We start from the raw sequence: 21,163 nt of genomic DNA, 5'->3' as shown, positions 1-21,163 counted from the left end.
CTGACTGACTGTCTTATAGAGTTTGAAGAAGTGAAGTGAAGTCGCTTCAGTTGTGTCCGACTCTTCGTGATCCCCTGGACTGTAGCTCACCAGGCTCCTCTGTCCATGGGATTCTCCAGGCAAGAATACTGGAGTGGGTTGCCCTTTCCTCCTCCAGCATAGAGAGTCTGGGGCCCGGTAAACTTTTTCTTAAAGGGCAAGATCATAAATATCTTAGGTTTGGCAGCCCATGTGATCTCTGTCGCATCTTCTCAACTCTGGCATCCTGGCATGAAGGCTGCGATTGGCTCTGTGTCATGGATGAAGGGATTTAGCTGAAATCTATTGAAACTTTATTTACAAACAGGCAGCAGGCTAGGTCAGGCTCTATAAGTTCGCTTGTCCTTGACTTCATTGTAGGGTGACCAGATGTGCTGAGACTTTTCTGGTTTCAGGACCAAAAGTCCTATATCAATGGGATATAAGGCTTTCAGATCCAGCAGATAAGGACAGCGAGTGGCCCTATTTAAGCATCAAAACTCACGTGGACCCCGAGGGTCAGATCAGGAAGCCAAAGGCTTAGAGAGGAGAAGGGTGTGGTTTACTTCCTGACATGGCTGAGTGGGTTTCAGGCTTTTGATCTTTGCTTCCTAATGCCTTTTAGTCATTTCTGTACACGGGGAAGGAAACACACACCACCACACACACACACACATTCTCTCTCTCTCTCTCTCTCTCTCTCTCCCCCCTACCTTCTAGAACATTCATCTCAGGGGACTTTTTCTCATCTAGAAAAATGCCTCCAAGGGCCTCTTTGGGAATTCAGGACCCCCTCCACTCCGTGGCATAACCTGCAGAGAAAGAATTCAAAGAAAAAGTCGAATTGGGGCAAGGGAGGTGAGGGTCGGGGGTTGGCTGCAACTCAGAGAGAGGGATTGGGGGAAAGGCAGGAGGAACACGAAAAGCAACAGGGCTACAGGGGACAGAGTCAGGGATAAGTGGAGAACTGCCTGGCTCTGTCCTCCCCTGCACCCCCTGCCCTTGAACCTCTAGAACAGCTGTGATACCCAGGAAGGTGTGTTCAAGGTGCTCTGGCGGGGGCGCTGGTGGAGAGGGGTATCCGCCAAGGGCGGGGACAGCCAACCTTGGAGAACGCGGGTTCCTAAGAGAGCAACAGGATTTCACTTCCACTTTAAAAGAGATCAGAAAAGTCAGCTGGTGGATTCCACATCACGGGGGTGGGGCCCCAGAGGCTGGAGGACTTGGGGGACATTTGAGCAGTTCCTCTGGGGCTTTGCTACCCCGTCCGTCTGGGCAGGGAGCAGGTCTCCGGGTTCCCCTTAGGGCCCCGGGGAGCGCCTCTGCTCCCAAATGTCGGTTTTCCATCTCTACCGGAAGAAGACCTCCTCTCTGCAGCCCTCGGAGATGGCGAATGCTTGAAGATCCCACCAGGGGGCGCCCACCACCAGCTGGTGGAGTCAATGGCAGCCTGGCGCTTCGCTTGGTCCAGTCTCCGAGGATGGAGGGATGGAGCCAGGTCTGAGCTCCAAACCCAGTGGGGTGCTGGTACATATTTACCAACTGGCTTCTCGGGCGGATTGGTGCCCAAAGCATGATTTTCTGTGCTTGCCAATTTCTTTGCTGTAAATACTCCTATGGCTGATTTTGAGCAACCAACCATTTCTACAGTAGATCATACAAAAAATGTAAATAATGCCAATGGCGTAGATGTAGGATGTAGTAAGATCATGAGGAAGCGATGAGTTTTAAGTAGTGGAGACCTTGGTTTTTAACATAATGTAATTTAATTTTATGTAACAACTGGTTCAAATAATTATGAACATTTGACAACTGGATCTCAGAGACAGATATAGGCTAGTTCCTGAATCCTAGTGTGTCCTTCCACTTATCCGGACCTCCCTTGCCCTTGAACATCACCCCATGAATCGCCCCATCCATCCACTGAGCATGAATATCTGCCATGTCTCCATGGATCCCCTCATACAGCCTATGAAGGAGGAGCTAGGATTCTCCCCATTTTACAGAAGAGGAAACTGAGGCTCAGAGAAGTGCAGTCACATGTCCCAGATTGTACACAAGGGTCTGAGATTGGAATCTAGGCTTGAATCAGAAAGCCGCATACTTACCACTAAATCATGCGGTCCTTGAGATCATAGTGGGGTTCTGGGGGAATCCCGTGCCCCAAACTCCCACTCCTGCTGACCTGTCCTGGTGTCTGGAAGTCCCCCTCAGTCACCCTTTGTGGCTCCCAGTTGCTGAGTTAAGGCACTGGGACTTGTTAGTTACTTGCTCAGTCATGTCTAGTTCTTTGCAACCCCGTGGACTGCAGCCTGCCAGGCTCTCCTCTGTCCCTGGGATTCTCCAGGCAAGAATATTGGAGTGGGTAGCCAATCCCTTCCCCAGGGGATCTTCCTGACCCAGGGATTGAACCTGGATCTCCTTCATCGCAGGCAGATTCTTTACCGTGTGAGCCACTAGGGAAGCCCCAGGATGACAAAGCTGAACCCAGCTTGCAGAGACCAGGCACACAGCAGATATGGGATGCAGGACAGAGAGAGGTGGCTGCAACAAGGTGCTGGCATTTCCTGGGCACTCAGTCTATGCCCAGCCCCACGTCAAATGCTTTATCTGCCTGATCACATTCAGGTCTCACAACAACCCGTGAGGTGAAGACAGTTATTATCCCACTTCTCTGCTAGGGAAACTGAGGTTCAGAAAGCTGGACCACTGGCTTCAGCAAGTTGCACTGCTGAGAAACCAGACTCCGCTGACTTCAACTCTGGCAGAAGGGAAGGAAGGAGGGTAGACAGGAAATGGGGGACAGAGGGTGGCATGCTAAATTTACTCTTGTCCCTTTGGAGGGGGGGCTGCCAGCCCTGCGGGTGCTTCATCTGGCAGTCAATCTGAACAAAGGCTCCCCAAACCCTCCTCCATACCCCACCCCTGCCTGCCACTCAGCTGAGTCTTACCTGATGCCTAAGCACAGGATATGTCCTCCATAAACCATAGTTTTTAGGATTATCAAGTGCAGAAAAATGACTGGAAGGAAGTACACCAAATCGTTAAGAGAGATTAGCCACCAAGTGTGGGATTATAAGTGAATTTTATTTGGTTCTTTTGACTTTCCTGTGTTTTCCTAATATTTTTCAATGGGGCAGAACAAAATTATAAGTGTTTAGGAAGTCTGGGGGTCCCAGGTCTCCCCAGCTGGTGGGTAAAACCATCCTTTCTTCAGCTATGAATGCCCACACAGGAAGGCTCTGAGCTGGTGGTCCTGAGCCAGGGGCAACTTTGCCCCCCCAGGGGACATCTGGCAATGTCTGGAGATAAGCTGGTTGTCACGACTTGGGGGAGCATTGCTGGCATCTAGTAGGTGGTCAGGGACCCCGACAAACATCCCACAGTGCCAGTCCTGGAGGCAAAGAAGGGTCTGGTCCAAATGTCAGTGGTCCTGAGGTGGAGAAATTCTGCTCTTCCCACTTGGCAGTGAGGGCCTCTTGGAGTTCCCCTTCTCAAAAGTGTTTGGAAACCCGAACTGTGTGGCCATGAGCTTGATTGCTGAGTGTCCTCTTAGTGGCTGGAAGCCTGTAGCCATAATTGCTCAGGCTTTGGCCCCTGAGGTCCCACAGAGCCAGTGCCCCATGCCTAAGCCTGGCAAAATAAGGATGCTGTTGCTGAACCTGGCAGGGGGGCAGCCTTGGAACTGCTTTTCCGAGGAAAGGAGCAGAAAGGAATGGGCCCAGGGCAGGAGACAGGAGCACCAAAGGGGCGAAGACGCAGTCCCTTTCCCGGGCATATGAACCCTGCAAGGGGTGAGGCATGGTCCCCTCCTGTCTCAGCACTGCTTCCAGGCTGCCCCTCCCTTGGGGCAGACCAGTTGTTCTGCCTTGTGTCTGGCCTCCGGACCCCGCCGGCCTTCAGGGGATTTCCCCCAGAGCTTCAGTAGCCCCCTCAGCAAATCACTGGATATAGATGAATCTGTAGGACGGTAGGGTCCCCTAATCCCGCTAGCAGCCAAAGCTTATGGAAGCCAACCCCTGCCTGTTTGGACCTGCATCTCACCTACTGACAGACGTGTTGGCTGGATGAGGGCAGGACAGCTGTCATCTCTCATTCTCACTTGGCTCCGGCCCCAAGAGCCTGCTGGTTCTTTCTTCCTCTCACTCTCCTGCCCCAGGTCCTTTGCACCTGCTGCTCCTCTGCCTAGCGCCCTCTTGCCAGAGGTCTGCGGGACCAGCATCTCCTCATCCCTTACGTCTCAGCATGAATGTCGCCTCTTCAGAGGGGCCTTCTCTGTGGCCCTGCCCCCACTTTTGCTTTAGGACAACCCCCTACTCCCTTTCAGGGTGGTGGTGGTCGTGCTTAGTCATGTCCGACTCTTTGTGACCCCAGGACTGTAGCCCACCGGGCTGCACTGTCCGTGGGATTCTCCAGGCAAGAATACTGGAGTGGGGTGCCATGCCCTTCTCCAGGGGATCTTCCTGACCCAGGGATCGAATTGCATCTCTCACGTCTCCTGCACTGGCAGGCGGGGGTCTTTACCACTAGTGCCACCTGGGAAGCCAGAAGACCGTGTGGATATATGGATTTTTGCTGTGCAAGGGTGAGGACTCTGTCCCTTACATTCACTCTCTCCTTATCACTGCACAGTGCCTGGCAGTCTGCAGGGGTTCAGAAAACATTCACTGCATTGACAAGTGGGCAAGGGAGTTTGGCAAGGAGGTGAGGATGCAGCCATAGGTGTGGGACTGGCAAAAATCTAAGCACCAGAGGCAGAAATCAAAAGAGCCTTAGGTTTAAGGCTTAGTGCCAGGCCTGGGTTTGAATCCCTGCTCTGCTGCTTATTTCTGGATGTCTGGCAAGGCTAACCTTGGGGAGCCCTCAGCTTCCATACCTGTGAAATGGGGAGAAAAGTCCTTGCTATTCATACAGCTGTGACATGGCTGGAACACTTCAGCTGACCAACTAGGGCCCACGTTAGAGAGACAGTTCCTGGCTATGGGGCCAGGCGTGGACCCTCTGAGGGGCACTGTGGGGCCTCCAGTCCCCCCATGCCTGGAAGCCCAGCCCCCCTGTGGTTTGGGGAGCAAGCCCCCACCCTGCTAAGCACGCTGTCTTTTGGCCTAAAATTAGCTCACAAATTCCTTGGCTGCCTGGTCCGTGCTTCCAACCGACAATTCAAACCAGATGTTTCCAGCTGTCGGAGCCCTTCCCCCCTGGCCAGTGCCTGCATGTGCCCCGGGGACGTCAGGCTCTACCCAGAGGAGATGTATTGGGGTACGCACTCGGGGGCCCTGGCAGTGGGGTGGGCATGAGCGGGAGCCAGCCTGGGCGTGTGGGCTCACCCCTCTAAGGATGGGGCCCCCTCACCAGCTGACCTGCCAGAGAGTGGGGGGTGGGCTGGGTAACCGCTCTGCCTTTCTCCATCCAGGAGCCTTGTGGAGCGCCTCCTGTATGCCAGGCCTCTGCATGTGCTGCTGTCCAGACATTGTGAGAAAGAGTCTCAGTCCGAGGCGCCACTTGCGCTGCTGTTGTTATTATTAGCGTATGTATTTAGTGCCAGGTGGTGCTAATGGTAACCCTCCTGTCAATGCAGGAAATGTAAGAGATGCAGGTTTGATCCCTGGGTCGGGAAGATCCCCTGGAGGAGGGCAGGGCAACCCACTCCAATATTCTTGCCTGGAGAATCGCATGGGCCGAGGAGCCCGGCAGGCTGCAGTCCATACGGTCGCACAGAGTTGGACAGGACTGAAGCGACTTAGCACGCGTGCATGCACCAAGCTTATAAGGGCTTCCCTGGTGGCTCAGTGGTAAAGATTCCACCTGCCAATGCAGGAGATCCAGGCTCGATCCTACAGTTGGGAAGATCTCCTGGAGAAGGAAATGGCAACCTGCTCCAGCATTCTTGCCTGGAAAATCCCGTAGACAGACAAGCCTGGTGGACTATAGTCCACAGAGTTGCAAAGGAATTGGATACAACTTAGCAACTAAACAACAACAATCATAACAAGCAACCAAGGCTCATTACATTCTCACAATAACCCAGGAAAATGAATGTTACTGTTACTCACATTTTACAGATGAGGGCAGGTCCAGAGTGGTGGGGGCACTTAGCCCAAGGTCACTCAGCTCTGAAGTAGCAGAGCCCAGAGGCCCCTGAAGGGTAGGTGGTCTCAGCTCACCCTGGGTGAGATTTCCCTCCTTGCTGTTAGCCCCACGAGGCCCTTTCCCTCTTGGTGGATGGATCTGGGGGTTGTGGAAGACCATCTCTGTGAGGCTGTCCCTGGGCTCAGGTGCAGAAGGTGACTCATGGCAGCTGCCAGGAGAGGAGGTTCATTAGGAGACCTGGGAGCCAAGTGTTGGGTCCCAGCTCAGTCAGAAGCTGGTGGCTGGGGGAGGGACAGTAGGGTTCTGCGTTGGCTTCACGGGGGCCTTACATGGAGAACCTTTCCCATCCCCAGAGGTGGGACCCAGAGTCCTTTATGAGGGTCCTCGAGAGAAAAGGTAAGTCTGCGCATGCGTGCATGTGTGTGTGCATGTGTGTGTGTGTGGCGTCGCGCATAAAGAAGAGAGGGGCTTGATGCAGGGAGGAGAGAGCTTCATGCATGTGGGGGAGCCGTGGTGGGCCATCACTCGTAGTAAGAGCCAAGGCCCCCTTCAAATGCCTGCAGAGACCTGGCAAGATCTGGCCCCAGTGCCCTCTGACCTCACTTCCTCCCACCCTCCCCCTCACTCACTCGGCTCCAGCTTCACCGGACACTTTTCTCTTCCACGCCTTGAAAACGCCAGGCAGGGACTTCCCTAGTGGTCCAGCCTCTGAGACTCCGCACTCTCAGTGCAGGGGGCCCGGCTTCGATCCCTGGTCAGGGAGCTAGATCCCACATGCTGCGATTAAAGCTCCTGCATGCTGCAAGGAAGATCGAAGATCCTGTGTGCCTCAACCAAGACCCAATGCAGCCAAAAAAAAAGAAAGATTCGCTATGATATCTCTTGCAAGCCTCTCACCGACTGGAGATAAATTAAAAAAAAAAAAAAAGCCCGGCACCCCTACCTCAGGACCTTTGCACTTGTTCTTGCCTCTGCCTGGACCACTCTTCCTCTGATCATCTCCCTGACTCACTCTGCCACGTCCTTCAGGTCTTTGCTGGAACATCACCCTTTCCCTGCTTTGTCTTCCTCAGTACCCCTTATCACCATCTGTCATTCTGTATGTAATTGCTAAGCTATCTTCTTTTTTGGCTGCGCTGGGCTGCATGTGGGATCTTAGTTCCCCGACCAGGAATGGAATCTCCGCCCCGCTGCCCCCGAAATGGAAGTGCAACTGTCTTAACCACTGGGCCACCAGAGAAGTCCCAACGTTCTCTTTTCATGTATTTATTTGGCTGTTCTTAGTGGCGGCACTCGGGTTCTTCGCTGCGATCTTTCACTGGGGTGCAGAGACTCTTGAGGGTACGTGGGATCATAGTTCCCCATCAGGGATTGGACCTGCGTCCCCTGGATTGCAAAGTGGATTCCCAACCACTGGACCACCAGGGAAGAAGTCGCAAAGTTATCTTTTGGATGGTCTTCTGCTCCCACGAGAAGGCAAGCTCCCCGAGGACAGAGGCTTTTCACCTGTGTTGTTCTCTGCTGTAGCCCCAGTGGTGGAAAGTGTCCGGCACAGAGCATGTGCTCAATAAGGACTGAGAGAGCAAGAAGGAAGAAATGGAAGGGAAGGATAGGGAAGAGGAAAGCAAGGAGGAGGGCGAGAAGAGGAAAGATGGGAGAGAGAGGGAAGACGGGACGGACGGTCTTAGTGTAAAAGGAGGGGTCGCAGAGCAGGAGACATACAGGATGATGTACTATTTGGGTGTAAATTCGGGGCCCCAAAGTCCAGCTCCGAGCCTTCCCCACTTTGCCCCTCTGCTCAAAGATGGGCAGCTCCCCTCTCCCCCCACCCTGCCCCCCGATTTCCAACAGCACTGCAAAGGCGGTTCAGGAGCACCATCTCAATTCCTCTTCCTGATGGAGGGTGGGGCGGGACGGGGGGGGGGCTCCTGCAGAACGGCCTGCTGGAGGGCACCTTGCCGAGGGCACCCCGTGGGCAGCTGGCAGAGCGGGAGAGCCAGGCCAGGTCTGCAGCTGGGGGTGCGCGTCCACACCCCTACCCTTTGACACGTGGGCTCCCACGTGGGCTGCACGGAACTGCTGCTTGCACCGGGCCTGGGGAATGTAAATGTTTACAAGGCTGTGTGCAGCTGGCCAGGTCACCAGGCACACAGGAAGCCAGAGATCCTACCGGCTCTGGTGCCCCCACCCCACCACAAAAAAAAAAAATGAGAGGGAGGTAGGGCTCTTAATTTTTAAAGACAGTTTTGAGTCATAACCTACGTAAAGCATAACCATCTAAAGTGTGAAGCTTGACTTTCCCATACCCACGTGCCACATAACCGCCACCCAGACACTGTCCATCTCCAGCCCCAGAAGTTTCTTTGTGTCTCTTTCCAGTTAATACCCACCCCCAAGGGTAACTGCCTTCTTCTTCTTCTTCTTTTTTTTTTTTTTTACAAATGTATATCTTTATTCAGCTGCGCTAGGTCTTAGTTGTGGCCTGTGGGATCTAGTTCCCTGACCAGGGATCGAACTTGGGCCCTCTGCATTGTGAGTGTGGAGTCTGAGCCCCTGGAGCACCAGGGAAGTCCTGGGTAACTGCTCTTCTGACTTCCGTCTCCATAGCCTGGTTTAGCCTTTGTTCTAGAACTTGTGAATGGAATCACCCAGTCCATGTCCTCTTGAGTCCGTTTCTTTGGCTCTGTGTGTCTATGAGATTCGTCCAAACTGTCTGCCTCTCATCTCTTCCTCCCACTGGGGAGAGGTGTCATTGCCTGGACCACAGTCTGTGCATCTGTCGTCCTGTTGGTGGACATCCGGGTAGTTGCCAGGTCTTTTTTTTGGCTCTTACGGATAAAGCGACATCCTTGTCTGCATGTGAATGTGTGTTGTCATTTCTCTGGGGGAAATACCTAGAGAAGAGCTTGCTGGGTCATTGAGACGCGTATCTTTAACTTGATAGAACGCGCCAGACTGTTTTCCAAAGTGGCTATGGTACTTTTCTCCCTACCGCAGTGGTGGGTTGATTGCTGGGGTGGGAAATTCACTTAGAATCACACAGCGAAAAGAATTCGGAGGATCCTTGGCTGACTCTTCCTGGTGCGGGAAGGGAAACTGAGGCTTGGCTCACACAGTGGTGCGTGTGGGAGGGGCAGAGCTGGGAGTGAAGAAGGCAGGTCTCTAGGTTCCTAAGCTTGAATGACTCCTGGGTGAGAACCGATTCAGCACCCCGTCTGGTTTCCCTATAAGAGGCCTGGTGCCAAGCCCTTTTCTACCACAGGGACTTTGCACTTGCTATTGGCTTTCTTGGCCCTGGAAGCTGTTCCTCCTGCTCCTTGAGTGCCTGGTTCCTCTTATCCTGCAGATGTCAGTGCTGACACCTCTTCCAGGAAGCCAGCCCTGACCACAATCACTAAAATAGGTGACCCGGACACCTGCCCCCACCCCTTTCCAAGCTACTTCCTGTCTCCTTGGCCTTTTTATCTCTTTGATTTTTATCTCTTTATCTCTTTGATTTTGCAGTGTTAGGATGTCTTCTTGAATTGCCGATTGACTTGCTTCTTAACTTGATTCTCAACTTGATTCCCCTGAGAGGAGCTCCTTGAGGCACAGCAATATTATGTCAGTGAATCCCCTCTCTGGGCTTCAGTTTCCCCATCTGTAACATGGGCAGGTTGGATGAGAGTCATTCAGCCAGTGGAGGGCATTTACTAAGCACTTCTGTGTTCCAGGCACTGGTGCCAGGGATATGGTGACAGAAAAAGCCCTCATCCTGGACCCGAGAAGCTGACAGTCTAGAGACACATAGAAACAAGCCCTTACAGGGAACCAGGGGTGCAGAAACATAGAATGAGCTGCTCATCTCCCTCCCCAGAGGCTGGGGTTCAGGGAGGGCTTCCTGGAGGTGGTGATAACAGAGATGCAAGATATGCAGGCGGGTCAGGCCAGGGGGCCCATGGAGGACAGTGCTTCAGGCGGAAGGAACAGCCCAAGGGAAGTTGCTTCAGCGTCTGTCTCATTCACAGTTCTCTCCAGGCCCTGGGCAGCTCCTGGCTCACAGAGACACTTGGTAAAGAGCTGTGGAATAAGTGAACATCTCTAGTTTATAGATGGGGAAACTGAGGCATGGGGAGGTTTCACAGCGCACCTGGGCCCTGGCCAGTCCACCTCCTTGGAGGCCCCTACCAGGGGCCACTCCACGGGTGTCCATCCCAGGCCAGGCCCGTGCTGTGATGGGGCCGCAGCCGAGGTCTCTCCAGCCACATGAAAAATCTTGCGATATTTTTGCCCAGAAGGCAGGCCCCAGTGGCTTCGGGGGCTGTGTAATTAGAAGTGGCTCTGAGCCCATGAGAGGCTGGAGCTGGGGGCTGCGGTGGGCCAAGCAGCTCGCCCCAGGCTCAACTGGAGAGCACTCTGGCAGAGACTCAAGCCTGGGTGAGGTTTTCCCTCCTCCTCCTCCCTGCCTCCTCAGTCCTGGTTGTTCAGCGGGGTGGGGGTGGGGGTGGTCACAGCTGCTAATTGCAGGCTAGGCACAGGGTGGGGGCTCTGAATTGCTTCAAGGCTGGGCAGAGGACCCGTTGCTCTGTTTCTGAAATTGTGGGTTGCCAGTGAGCGGCCTGACCCCCTCCAAGCCACAGGCCTGCCCGTCCCCCCACCCTTGGAGCCATGCATGGCGCTGTGGGCCGTGGGATCACCGGGACCAGGCCCCGCCATGGGTCCTAGAGCTGGAGAATGTGGACTGTGAGTCCCTCAGGATGGATGAGGAGTGGCTAGATCCTGGGAATGTGAGAGTGGAAGGCAGAGTGGTCACTGACATGGTAACAAGCATTTATTGAGCACCTACTGTGTTCCAGGGACCACCCTAGATGCTGGACTTATGGCCACTCACAAAACAGGCAGAGTTCCTAGTCCCCCCGTATGCCTAGTTCATGGACTCTTGCTTGATGATGATCAGGAACTGCTCTGAAGTTGTTGGCTTCCTGTCTACCCCAGGGCCTTTGCACATGCTGTCCTTGTGCACACTTGCCTTCCTAAATACCTCCACCAGTAGCTCTATTTCCACCTCCTCACGGAAGCCCCCATGAGCCCCAGGACCAGACTAATGCCCCCCAGACTGGCCTCTTACAGCCTTGGAAATGCCCCATCCCAACTCTTAGCCCAGTTTGCAGTTAAATATTCATTTCTTTGTTTACTTACTTATCGCAAGTCTCCTCTCTCCGAGCCTGTGTCTGCTCATTACTGTCTTCCAGGGCCTGACAGTGGCTGGGTGTAAACTCAACGCTCAAGAAATATTTGTAGACTGAATACAATTTAGAATGTCACAGCATTGGAACTTCAGAGCTGGCAGGCTTGTAGCGGGCATCGAGAACAACCCCACATTTAGCTGCAGCCCAGAGAGGGACAGAGATTTGCCCAGCTACCCACCACCCGCAGCTGATGAGTGAGCCGGGGCTGGAACTCAGGGATCTTTTTTCCTCCCATTGGTGACTGACGTTTTTGTTATTCTGTCCTCGGATTGTGGGTCGGGATGTTTGGCTTAAGGAGGGCGTGTGTGAGAGAGAAATGGTCTGATAGCCCTCTAACAGGGTCACTGGCCTGGTAATTTCCCTGGTTTTATTTTCTAAACAGCTGTCTCCTCTTTGGGGAGGTGAGTCGGGGCTGCTGGGACCATCAAATGGAATAGCTACAATCTAGGGCCCTGGTTCCTAAAGGGTGGGCATGATCTGTTGATTGTTGTACTCCCCCTGCTCCAAGCCTTCACTGGTTCCCTGTTGCCCCTGATGAATGCCGTTCTGAGCCTTTAGCCCTGCTCTTCCCTCGCCCTCATCATCCGTTCCTCCCTTTCGTTCACTTCATGCTCCAGCCCAGTTTCATCACAGCCCCTCGTCCATGTGCGGCATTCTCAGCCACCTGCCTTCACCCACGCTGGTCCTTCCTCCTGGAATGACCTTCCTGGGTCTCTGCTCACTCACAGTCACAACCTCTAGGATGACTCCCCTGGCCTCTTTCAGTGGACCTCTCTCTGTCCTGGAGTTCCCTGAGCTCTTGGCTTCTCTCTTGCCACGGACCCGTTTCTGTTTTGTAAAAAAAGCAATTAACGTATGTGTGCTTCTGCTTGGAAGTCTGTGAACTTCTTGAAGGCTGGGCTTTGTCTGATTCACCTCTGATCCCTGCTTAGCATGGGCCCTGATGCACATAGGGGTGTTCATTTAGCATTTGATGGACGAATGAATGAGCGAGAACAGGAATAAATGAATGCAAAGGACTGCTGACTCACTGGATTCCTCAGGTCAGCCAGAGGGCCTGCTTCTAGTGCCGACAACTGACTAATCTCAGTTCCTTGGTGGAGCCTCTTGAATGCACCCTGCCTCACTTTCTCAGTCTGTGAAATGGGGCCATGACCCCTGCTCTGGCCATTTCATTTTGGGGTATCACGAGGCCATGGATCTCAGAGTGTCAGAGGGAACCCACAGAGCTTCCCACCCACCCCTGTAAATGGGGAAGCGGAGGCCTGTGGAAGAAAAGGCTCTGACTTCGGGTGTCTTAATTCCCTCCCTGCCTCAGGCCTGACCCTCCACGAATCCCTTAAGCACAGCCCAGCTCCCACTCTGCACCCTGAGCTTCGGAAAACCTGAGTCACAGCTGGAACCAAGCACAGGGAATTTTCCTCCTCACTTCCAGGGGCCTCGGAGCCTCTCTGACCTCGTCCCCTTGGGCTGGGGAGGCAGGATCCCTGCTCTCTGGGCCGGGGTGCCTGGCAGGACGGCCCCGCTCTGGGTGTCTGTCGGCCTCAGTCTGCCCTGGGGACCCGCGGTCAGGGAGGAAATGCCGCATCTGGGGTCCCGGGCCGTGGAGGGGGCACCCGTGGAGGAGGGGTCCGCCAGTGTGAGCAGGGAGGGGGACTGTGTGTGGCCGAGCTTGGCCCCGCCCCTCCCCTTGTCCCCACCCCAAACCCACTTAATGAAATCAAGCTGGACGGAGGGAGGGAGCGAGGGAGGGAAGGAGGAGGCGGGGAGGGAGGGAAGGAGGGGGAGGGCGGCAGCCCAGAGCCGCGGCCACTGGGCACCACCACGGACTCCGACTCGCTCTGCTCCACCTGGCGGGACACCCTGTGTGCAGAGGAACTGGTGAGTCCTGGGGCCCCCTCCTCTCTCAGGGAGCCCGGGATGTCCTGGAGTTCAGGGGGCCGGCGTGAGCACTGAGGGGGCTTCTCTAAGTACGTGTGAGCTTTGAGTGTTTGTCGGATGCTGTGTATGTGTGTGACCTGTGTTAACAGGACGAGTGGCAGCTGTGTGTGCACCTGGGATGATGCGTCCCGAGTGCGGTGCTGTGTTGCCCAGAGTGGCGTGTGTGTGCAGTTGGGGCCTTGCTGTAGGGGATGTGTTGGAAAGTGGGCGCCGGGGTGGGTATTCCCGGGGTCCGCAGGAGGGTGTACAAGGGTGGTCCCATCTGTGGGGATCCCCAGCGGGTCAGGGGGTACTTGTATGCACGTACTGTCGGAAGACCAGCCCGCTGTGTGTCCGTGTGTGTTCTCTGTGTGTCTGGGCTGCGGGCTCGTGTAGCCATCTGGGGCGTCAGGATGCGGTGCATCTGTGTCCTTTGTGCCTGTGTTGTGTGCCTTGTGTGTACGTGTGTGGGTTTCAAGACCAGGACTCCCGTCCTTCCCCAGGCCTCCCCTCCTAGGGGCCCAGGTCCCTGTCCTCAGCTGCCCTGGAGCAGGGGGTACAGAGCTTCAGCCAGAACCCCTCCCCCCAAGGCCACTAATTGAAGCCAGGTTTCTGTGGACTCCCCTCCCCCTCTGGCCACCAGTCCCTGAATGGGGGCAGGGCAGCCCCTGGCCCCTCAGCCTCAGGTCTTGGGGGAGGGGGTACCTTGGCCTTAGGGATGGATTTGAAGTATCTGCCTATTCCTGACCTCAAGTGGGGCTATCACATTTGAAACTGATGAACTCTGAGTGAGATGAGCTCTGAAGAGGGGCCCAGCTCCTAGCTTGGAGTCCTGGATAATCACGTGGTACTACTAATTGACATCTCTGCTATGCCAGCCACCGCTATTTCTTGTCCTAACAATAGTCCAGAAACGTGGCCTTATCCCCGTCGTACAGATATGGGAATCGAGGCTCAGAGAGGTGCCATGCCTGACCTCAGGACACACAGCTGGGAGATGACCTCCACCTGCGTGTTCAGAGCTGCCTCTCCAGTCAGGCCCTGTCCTGACTGACTGTGTGACCCTGGGCAGGCCTTTCCCAGTGTCGGGCCTGGGTTTCCTCCTGGATGAAATGAGAGGGGTTGGCCTGACCCCACCTCCTCATGGCCTGTGAATTTCTGCGTCCTGGAAAAAAAGTGAGGAACAGGGAGAAGGTGCAGGCAGCTGATGGGCAGGACAATCATGTCAGAGCAGCCCAGGTCAGTGTGCCCATTCTACAGACTGGAAGCTGAGGCCCAGAGAGGTCAGGGGGCTCGTCCAGCAGGGTCACACAGCCATCTCCTGTGAGGCCCCGCCGGTTCCCCGCACTCGGCCTGCACGTTTCCCAGGGAGCCCTGGGGGAAAGGGGTTGTGGGGGCGTATGAATGGACTCGGAGAGTCAAGGTCTCAGTTTTTAAGAGCCAGAAGCAGTTCGCGTGGCCTCTTTCCGTATCCTTTGCCCCAGCCCCCAAGGCTCTTGGGCAAAGGAACACTTTACTCTGACTCATTGGTGTGTGTGTGTGTGTGTGTGTGTGTGTGTGTGTGTGTGTGTGTGTGTGTGATTGCTGTGTGTGTGTGTGTGTGTGTCATTGCTGTGTGTGTGTGTGTGTGTGTGTGTCATTGCTGTGTGTGTGTGTGTGTGTCATTGCTGTGTGTGTGTGTGTATGTGTGTGTGTGTGTGTGTGTGTGTCATTGCTGTGTGTGTGTGTGTGTGTGTCATTGCTGTGTGTGTGTGTGTGTGTGTGTGTCATTGCTGTGTGTGTGTGTGTGTGTATGTCATTGCTGTGTGTGTGTGTGTGTGTGTGTGTGTGTGTTCCTGGATTCCTTGTCGGCTATAGCTTGGGGAGATTTCACTCAACGAGGTATTAATACAAATTTGGTCTTTCCTGGAGAATGGGGGGAAAGAGTGAGCACATTTTCACGTCAGGCAAGGATAATCATCATTTGTCCACTGCGGGGTGGGAGAGTGCCGGCTGGTCTTGGATCTCTGCTGGGGTAGAAATTGGGCTGCTTCTGAATTCCATCTCCCCCTTGCCCACCACCCCACCCCACCCCCTCGCCCCCGCCAGGCAGCAGCAGCTCCGTACCAGGCGCTTTCTGAACGTGCTGTCTCATCCGATCCCAACAGCCCCAAGAGGCAGGCCCTGTGCTCATTTCCTTGCTCCGCCCCCAGTTTACAGATGGGGAAAGTGAGGCCCAGAGGAGCTGGGCAGCAGAGCCAGGCCCAGATAGAGCCAGGATTCTAATCCTGGCCTGACCGGCCTCCTCAGTCTGCTGCCTGCAGAGCTTCAGGACGGGACCTGACAGCCACCACCCCAGGGAAGACCCCTGGTCTTCAGGCCCCACCTGGCCAGCCCAGGGTGAGCAGTTTCAGCTGCTGCCATGAGAGGTCATTCCAGGGCTTGAGTTGAGGCGGCAGGTAGGGAGGTAACTGGTGAGGGGCAAAACCGCCAAAGATCAAGGCTGGCTGTAGGAACCTAGGCTAACGAGTACCAGGGGAAGGCTCCTGAAGTTCGTGGAACTGCTCAAGTCCTGGTCCCAGCTGACAAGTGATTGTCAACCAGGGAGTGTGAGCCCATTCCTGGGTCAGCCTGGGGCACATCGGAGTGTGAGTGTGTGTGTGTGAGTGAGTGTAGGTGTGGATTCTCAGAATCACAAAGAAGGAAGGTTCAAAACCCAGCTCTAACACTTAGCATCTGTGTGTCATTGTCTGTCTCTGGACCTCCAATTCCTCATTTGAAAAATGGAGACAATACTCGTGTTCTGGGCTTCTTTGGAATTGCACCCACAGAAGGGGCTCAGATGAGCAAGCTGCATAAAAGTACACGGTGACCAACTCATTTAAAATGAACCTCTTGACTTTCCCAATGGCCCAGTGGTTAAGACTCTTGCTTCCAATGCGGGTTCGATCCTTGATCAGGGAACTAGGATCCCACATGCCATGGGCCCCCCCCAAATTTTTTTTAAAAGAGCCCCTGGCTGAGTGTTGCCTTTTCTGATGTTCTGGGAATTTCTTCTGTATTTTGCTATCTGAGCCAGTTTGTCTAAATTCATGTCATATTGGGAAGCACCAGGTCACTTGGAACAAGCCAGTCAATGGCCCCATGTCATTCTTATATCACCTCCTGAATCCCCCAGTCACCATGAGTTGGTACCATCACCTGCTTTGCAGAGCGGGGCTTGAGACCTTGGCTCTTGTGGGGACCTGCTGCAAGATGTTGGGCACCTGACTCCTCCAGCCCAGGAACTCGCTGTGGGGCCTGAGGCCTGTGCCTTGCCTTCTCTGGGCTTCTGTCTCTCCCATCTGCATCCCCGAGAGGGGGCGCCACAGTCAGGGGCATGTGAGGCTTTTCCATCGGGGCACTTGCAGCCTCATCCAGCATCAGGGTCCCTGGCCCTCTGCTGGGCCAGGCAGGGGCTCTCAGGGGGCAGCCTGGGGGGGCATAGAAGGGGTCCTTGGGTTTGTCTGAGAGGCCAGGCCAACTCACACCAGCTGGGAGAGTTAATGCTTTAGAAGCCAGGCTCCTCCGCAAACCTGGGCCATAAGGAATTTATTAGCCATCCGGGCTGTCTGGGCCAGGGAGGGTCTGGGGGTTTGCGTCAGGAGCAGCCTTCCCGCAGGGAGGGAGGTGCGGAGTTCATCTGGATCCCATTTGGTGGCAGCCACAGGACTCGGGCTCCAGCCTTTTTTCAGGCACAAGGGTTCCCCCGGGGCCTTGAGGTGGGGGTTAGCCGTGGGGCACATGCTCACTCAGGCCCCTGCTGAGCTCAGAATCTGAATGCTTCAAAACTCATGAATCTTCTGGTGACAGGACCGCAGATAGGCCAGGGGCAGTGGGGAGGGCTTCCTGGAGGAGGGGGTCAGCTCGCTCAGTTACTCACTGAGCCCTTCCTCGGGGCCTGCATCCAAACCCCAGCTCTTCCTTAGCAAGTCACTTAATTCCTCTGAGCCCCAGTTTCCTCCCCTGAAAAATGGGGAGAATGTAGTACTACCCTCATCAGGCGGTTCCCAGGAGTCAAGAGAAATTTCACCTAAGAAAGGTAAAATAGTGCCTGGCACATGGCAAGCAATGAAAGAGTAAGTTCTTCTTATTCGTTGAGCCAAGTGCATCAAGATGCATTTATTGAATGCTTATTGTGGGGCTCAGGACCCAGATATAATGCAGAACCCAGAAGTTGCAGAGATGAATAAGATTCAGCCTGTGCCCTCTAGAAGCTCAGAGTGAAGTGGGCGGTGCAGGGAGAACCGACCTGAACCCCGGGATGGGGTCCATTGTACGGTGGGGAGGCTCAGGCCCAGGGAAGGGAAGCGATTTGCTAGAAGCGGTTTTGTGTCCCCTGGACTTCCTCGGGGTCCCCTGAGGCCCTGGGGTCCCACCCTGACGTCTCTCCTTCCTCCCTTCCCCACAGGTCCCAGGCAACATGGTTTCCGCAGTGGCGCCCAGCCTCGCCCTGTCTCTGCTGCTGCTGCTGCTGCGGGTCCTGCCCACGGCGTCCTATTCCGTGTCTCTGCAGGCCGGCTTCCTGGAGGACACGGCGGGCAGCGGGGAGGCAGAGGGCTCGTCGGCCTCCTCCCCGAGCCTCCCGCCGCCCCAGACCCCAGCCCTCAGCCCCACGTCGGTGGGACCCGAGCCCACGCCCCTGGCGGGCCCTAAGCCCCCTACCAACTTCCTGGACGGCATCGTGGATTTCTTCCGCCAGTACGTGATGCTCATCGCCGTGGTGGGCTCCCTGGTCTTCCTGCTGATGTTCATTGTCTGTGCAGCTCTCATCACCCGCCAGAAGCACAAGGCTTCTGCCTACTACCCCTCGTCCTTCCCCAAGAAGAAGTACGTGGACCAGAGTGACCGTGCGGGGGGCCCCCGGGCCTTCAGTGAGGTCCCCGACAGGGCTCCCGACGGCCGGCCCGAGGAGACCCTGGACTCCTCCCAGCAACTCCAGGCTCACATCCTCGCCGCCACCCAGAACCTCAAGTCTCCCTCCAGGGCCGCCCCGAGCAGCGGAGACCCAGCCCAGGCGACGGAGGGCAGGTCGGAGGGAGAGGAGAAAAGCCCCCGGGAGGCAGACCTGGAAGCCCAGGCACGTGCGCTTCCGGCGGAGAAACCTGAGGTGCCTCCGCCGCCAGAGGAGCCCTGCTCAGTGGAGGTGGATGTGGTTGCAGGCGCCGCGGCAGCCGCTGAAGGTCAAGGAGAGCCAGACGTGGCTCCCTCACTCGCCCAGGAAGCCGGGGGCCCAGCTGGTTCCCCTGAAAACCCCTGTGCTTGTGGCAGTGTCCCCCCCAGCATCTAACTGCCCCCCCTTGAACTGCGGGCCCTGACTGTTGGACCCCTAGTGGTCACCTCCTTGGGCATAGAAAGGCCCTTGGCTCCTACCGCGCTCTGACCACCCCGCTTCCTTGGCCACTCCCTGCTGCAGATCCCAGGGTGTCTGACCCTACCACAGTGGGCAGAGATGCTGGTCTCTGTCCCACCTCAGGAATCTCACTGACTTTGAGAACATCTGTCCCCGCAGCCCCAAGGGGCTCATCCGAAAGGCAGAGCTCCTCTGGGGGATGGGGGAGGGGGGGTGTCCCCGTCACAGACATGTCCGCTGGGAAACAGAAGTCTCAGGTCCCTTGTGACAGTGCCGACGCCACTGCTTTTCATCAGGGCAGGAAAGAGAAACAGAATAACTAGATGTTTGGGAAGAGGTTGAATGAATGGGGAGACGCACAGGGGCCTGGAGGTACCACAGAAGATCCACCAGGAGGTTTCTGTGAGGGGAACCTGCACGCAGCAGGAGCATTTCCCAAACTGGCTTCCCTGGAAGAAGGACTTTGAGGTCCAATGAACGAGTCGAGGAAACACTGCTTCTCTGCTCTGCGCACCACCCGCCCCCCCCCCGCCCCCAAACAGAAGTCCTCCAAGGCTCTGACAAGTCCTGCAGTAAAGGCGCCCATGGAATCTGGTTTCGCTTAGCCTTTCCCAAACCGCTTTTGACCGTGGAGTACTTTTGTTTTACACCTACAGAGTAAAATCCTGCAGAGAACATGCTGGAAGTTCCTGCTCTAAGTGTTCCACGGGGCGCCCCCCCCGCCCCCCCCCCAGTTTCTGGATGGTCCAGGGTGAGGGTGGTGGGGTTTGGGGCCTCAGCCTCTCAGCCTGCTACTTCTGTGCGGATGGGGCAAATGAAGTTCACCTTTCTTGCCAAGGACTCCAAGCGCCCTAGAAGCCAGCTGGGGGGTGCTGTGTGTGAGGGGACCCCATTCTAGGAGAGGTCTGAAGGTATGGGGGAGGGTTTCCGACACCCAGGCTGGAAGCAGGCGTCCCTGGCCCCCCACCCTTCACACACACACATACACACACACATATATGCCTGGCAGCCTGTGCCCGCAGCATTCTTTAGTCTTCGACAAGGGAGCCTGAGCTTCGTCCAGGATTTGGGGAGGCCCTGTGAGGGGGTCCTCTTCTCCATCCCTCCGTCCAAGCTCCCCCACCTCTGCACAGCTGTCCAGGTGCTGGAATATAATAAACCAGCACAGTAAACCTTTATTCAGGCCTGATCATCCTGGTTTTCTGGGGTTGGGGAGAATGAGTCTGCTGGGAGGTTGGGGGGGCGGGCATTTCCTCTGGGCCGTTCTGTGGGGGTGGGGCAACTTTCCGGGGGACGGGACACATCAACCTGGCCTCGGGGGCTGGATGGGTGTGGGAAATGGCGGGACGGATGGATGCCCCATGGAAACAGGGGCCAGAGTTTGTGCCCCAGAAGCCCTGGGCTCATGGCCACCAAGGCAGTGTCCACGCATGCCTCTGCTGCTTATGGTGTCTGCAGGAGAACCACCCATCTCTCCGTTTCCCCCAGGAGACAGGGGCCATGGAGGGGCTTGGGGCTGAAGTTTTAGTTCCCCTCCTCCCTGCAGAATGGCTGAGGGCCGGTCTGGGTCTCGGTGACAGCGCCACACTGGCCGCACCCTTGGCCTGCGGTGCCTAGGGTGGAAGGCAGTCCCTGCCTTTGTCTCCTCGCCCACCAGGCTCCTCCTTGCCTTTGATGGTGATTCCTGTGGCCACTGCTACCCCAGCTGCCAGCTGGAATCCAGATGTGGCTGGGCTGGGAGCACATGCTGGATCCCTGGGGTGATGGGGCGGAGAGGCCATCCCCACCCCCACCCGCCCTGCAGCCCCTCTCCTCTGTCAACCCCACATCCATCTGTAGGGGGCCAGGGTTTGGGTTTCATAACACACAATGGCCACTGTCTGGCTCAGTGGGGAAGGGCCTCTCTCTCTCAGCCCAGACAGGCTCCCGCCCAAGAACATAGGGAGAATTGAAATACAAATACTGAATACCAGGATGCTGTGTGGCTCAGACCAAGTCACTCCACCTCTCTGGGTGTGACGAGCTCTCTCCTTGTTCCTGAGCTCCTGCAGGATCCTAGGCCCTGGGGTGTGGCTAGGAAGTGCACGAAGCTTCCCCAAGTCAGGCAAAACCCAGGTAAGACAGCAGCAGACATTGGAGATCCCTGGGGAGCTGGCAGGGCTGGGTCTCCGATCAGCAGTTGCCTGGCCAGTGACTCCCCATTAGTGTCCACTGGGCCCTCCAGAGGACGTGGGGTGTGTGGTTTTAGCCACAGCCTGTTTCCCCAAGGACTGGGGAGGTGGTTAAGGAGGGGGTCTGAGCCCCAGTGCAGGAATTGACCTCTCTCTCACCTCTGAGCTTTTACAGCTACTATTCCATCTGCCTAAGACACCCTTACACCCCCTCCCTTGCTTTGCTAACTCTAATTTTCTTTTTGGCCACGCAGCGCGGCATGTGGAATCTTAGTTCCCTGACCACGGATGGAACCTGTGCACTCTGCAGTGGAATCTCGGAGACCTAATCACTGGACCACCAGAGAATTCCCGTTAACTATCAT

At 55.8% G+C, this 21,163-nt stretch overlaps 1 protein-coding gene across 1 annotated transcript; it reads left to right on the top strand.

The window, feature by feature from the left end:
* Window positions 1–13,135: 13,135 nt before the first annotated feature.
* Window positions 13,136–19,801, top strand: TMEM119 (transmembrane protein 119). Its single transcript, XM_081542987.1, has 2 exons — window positions 13,136–13,217; window positions 17,686–19,801. The coding sequence occupies exon 2, from the start codon at window positions 17,698–17,700 to the stop codon at window positions 18,562–18,564; it is 867 nt and encodes a 288-aa protein (XP_081399113.1). The 5' UTR covers window positions 13,136–13,217; window positions 17,686–17,697; the 3' UTR covers window positions 18,565–19,801.
* The last annotated feature ends 1,362 nt before the right edge of the window (window positions 19,802–21,163 follow it).

This window comes from Giraffa tippelskirchi, chromosome 11, assembly GCF_054371585.1.
Source record: "Giraffa tippelskirchi isolate mGirTip1 chromosome 11, T2T-mGirTip1v1.2.pri, whole genome shotgun sequence".
Classification (NCBI taxonomy): domain Eukaryota; kingdom Metazoa; phylum Chordata; class Mammalia; order Artiodactyla; family Giraffidae; genus Giraffa; species Giraffa tippelskirchi.
This window is presented reverse-complemented; position numbering and strand designations above follow the sequence as displayed.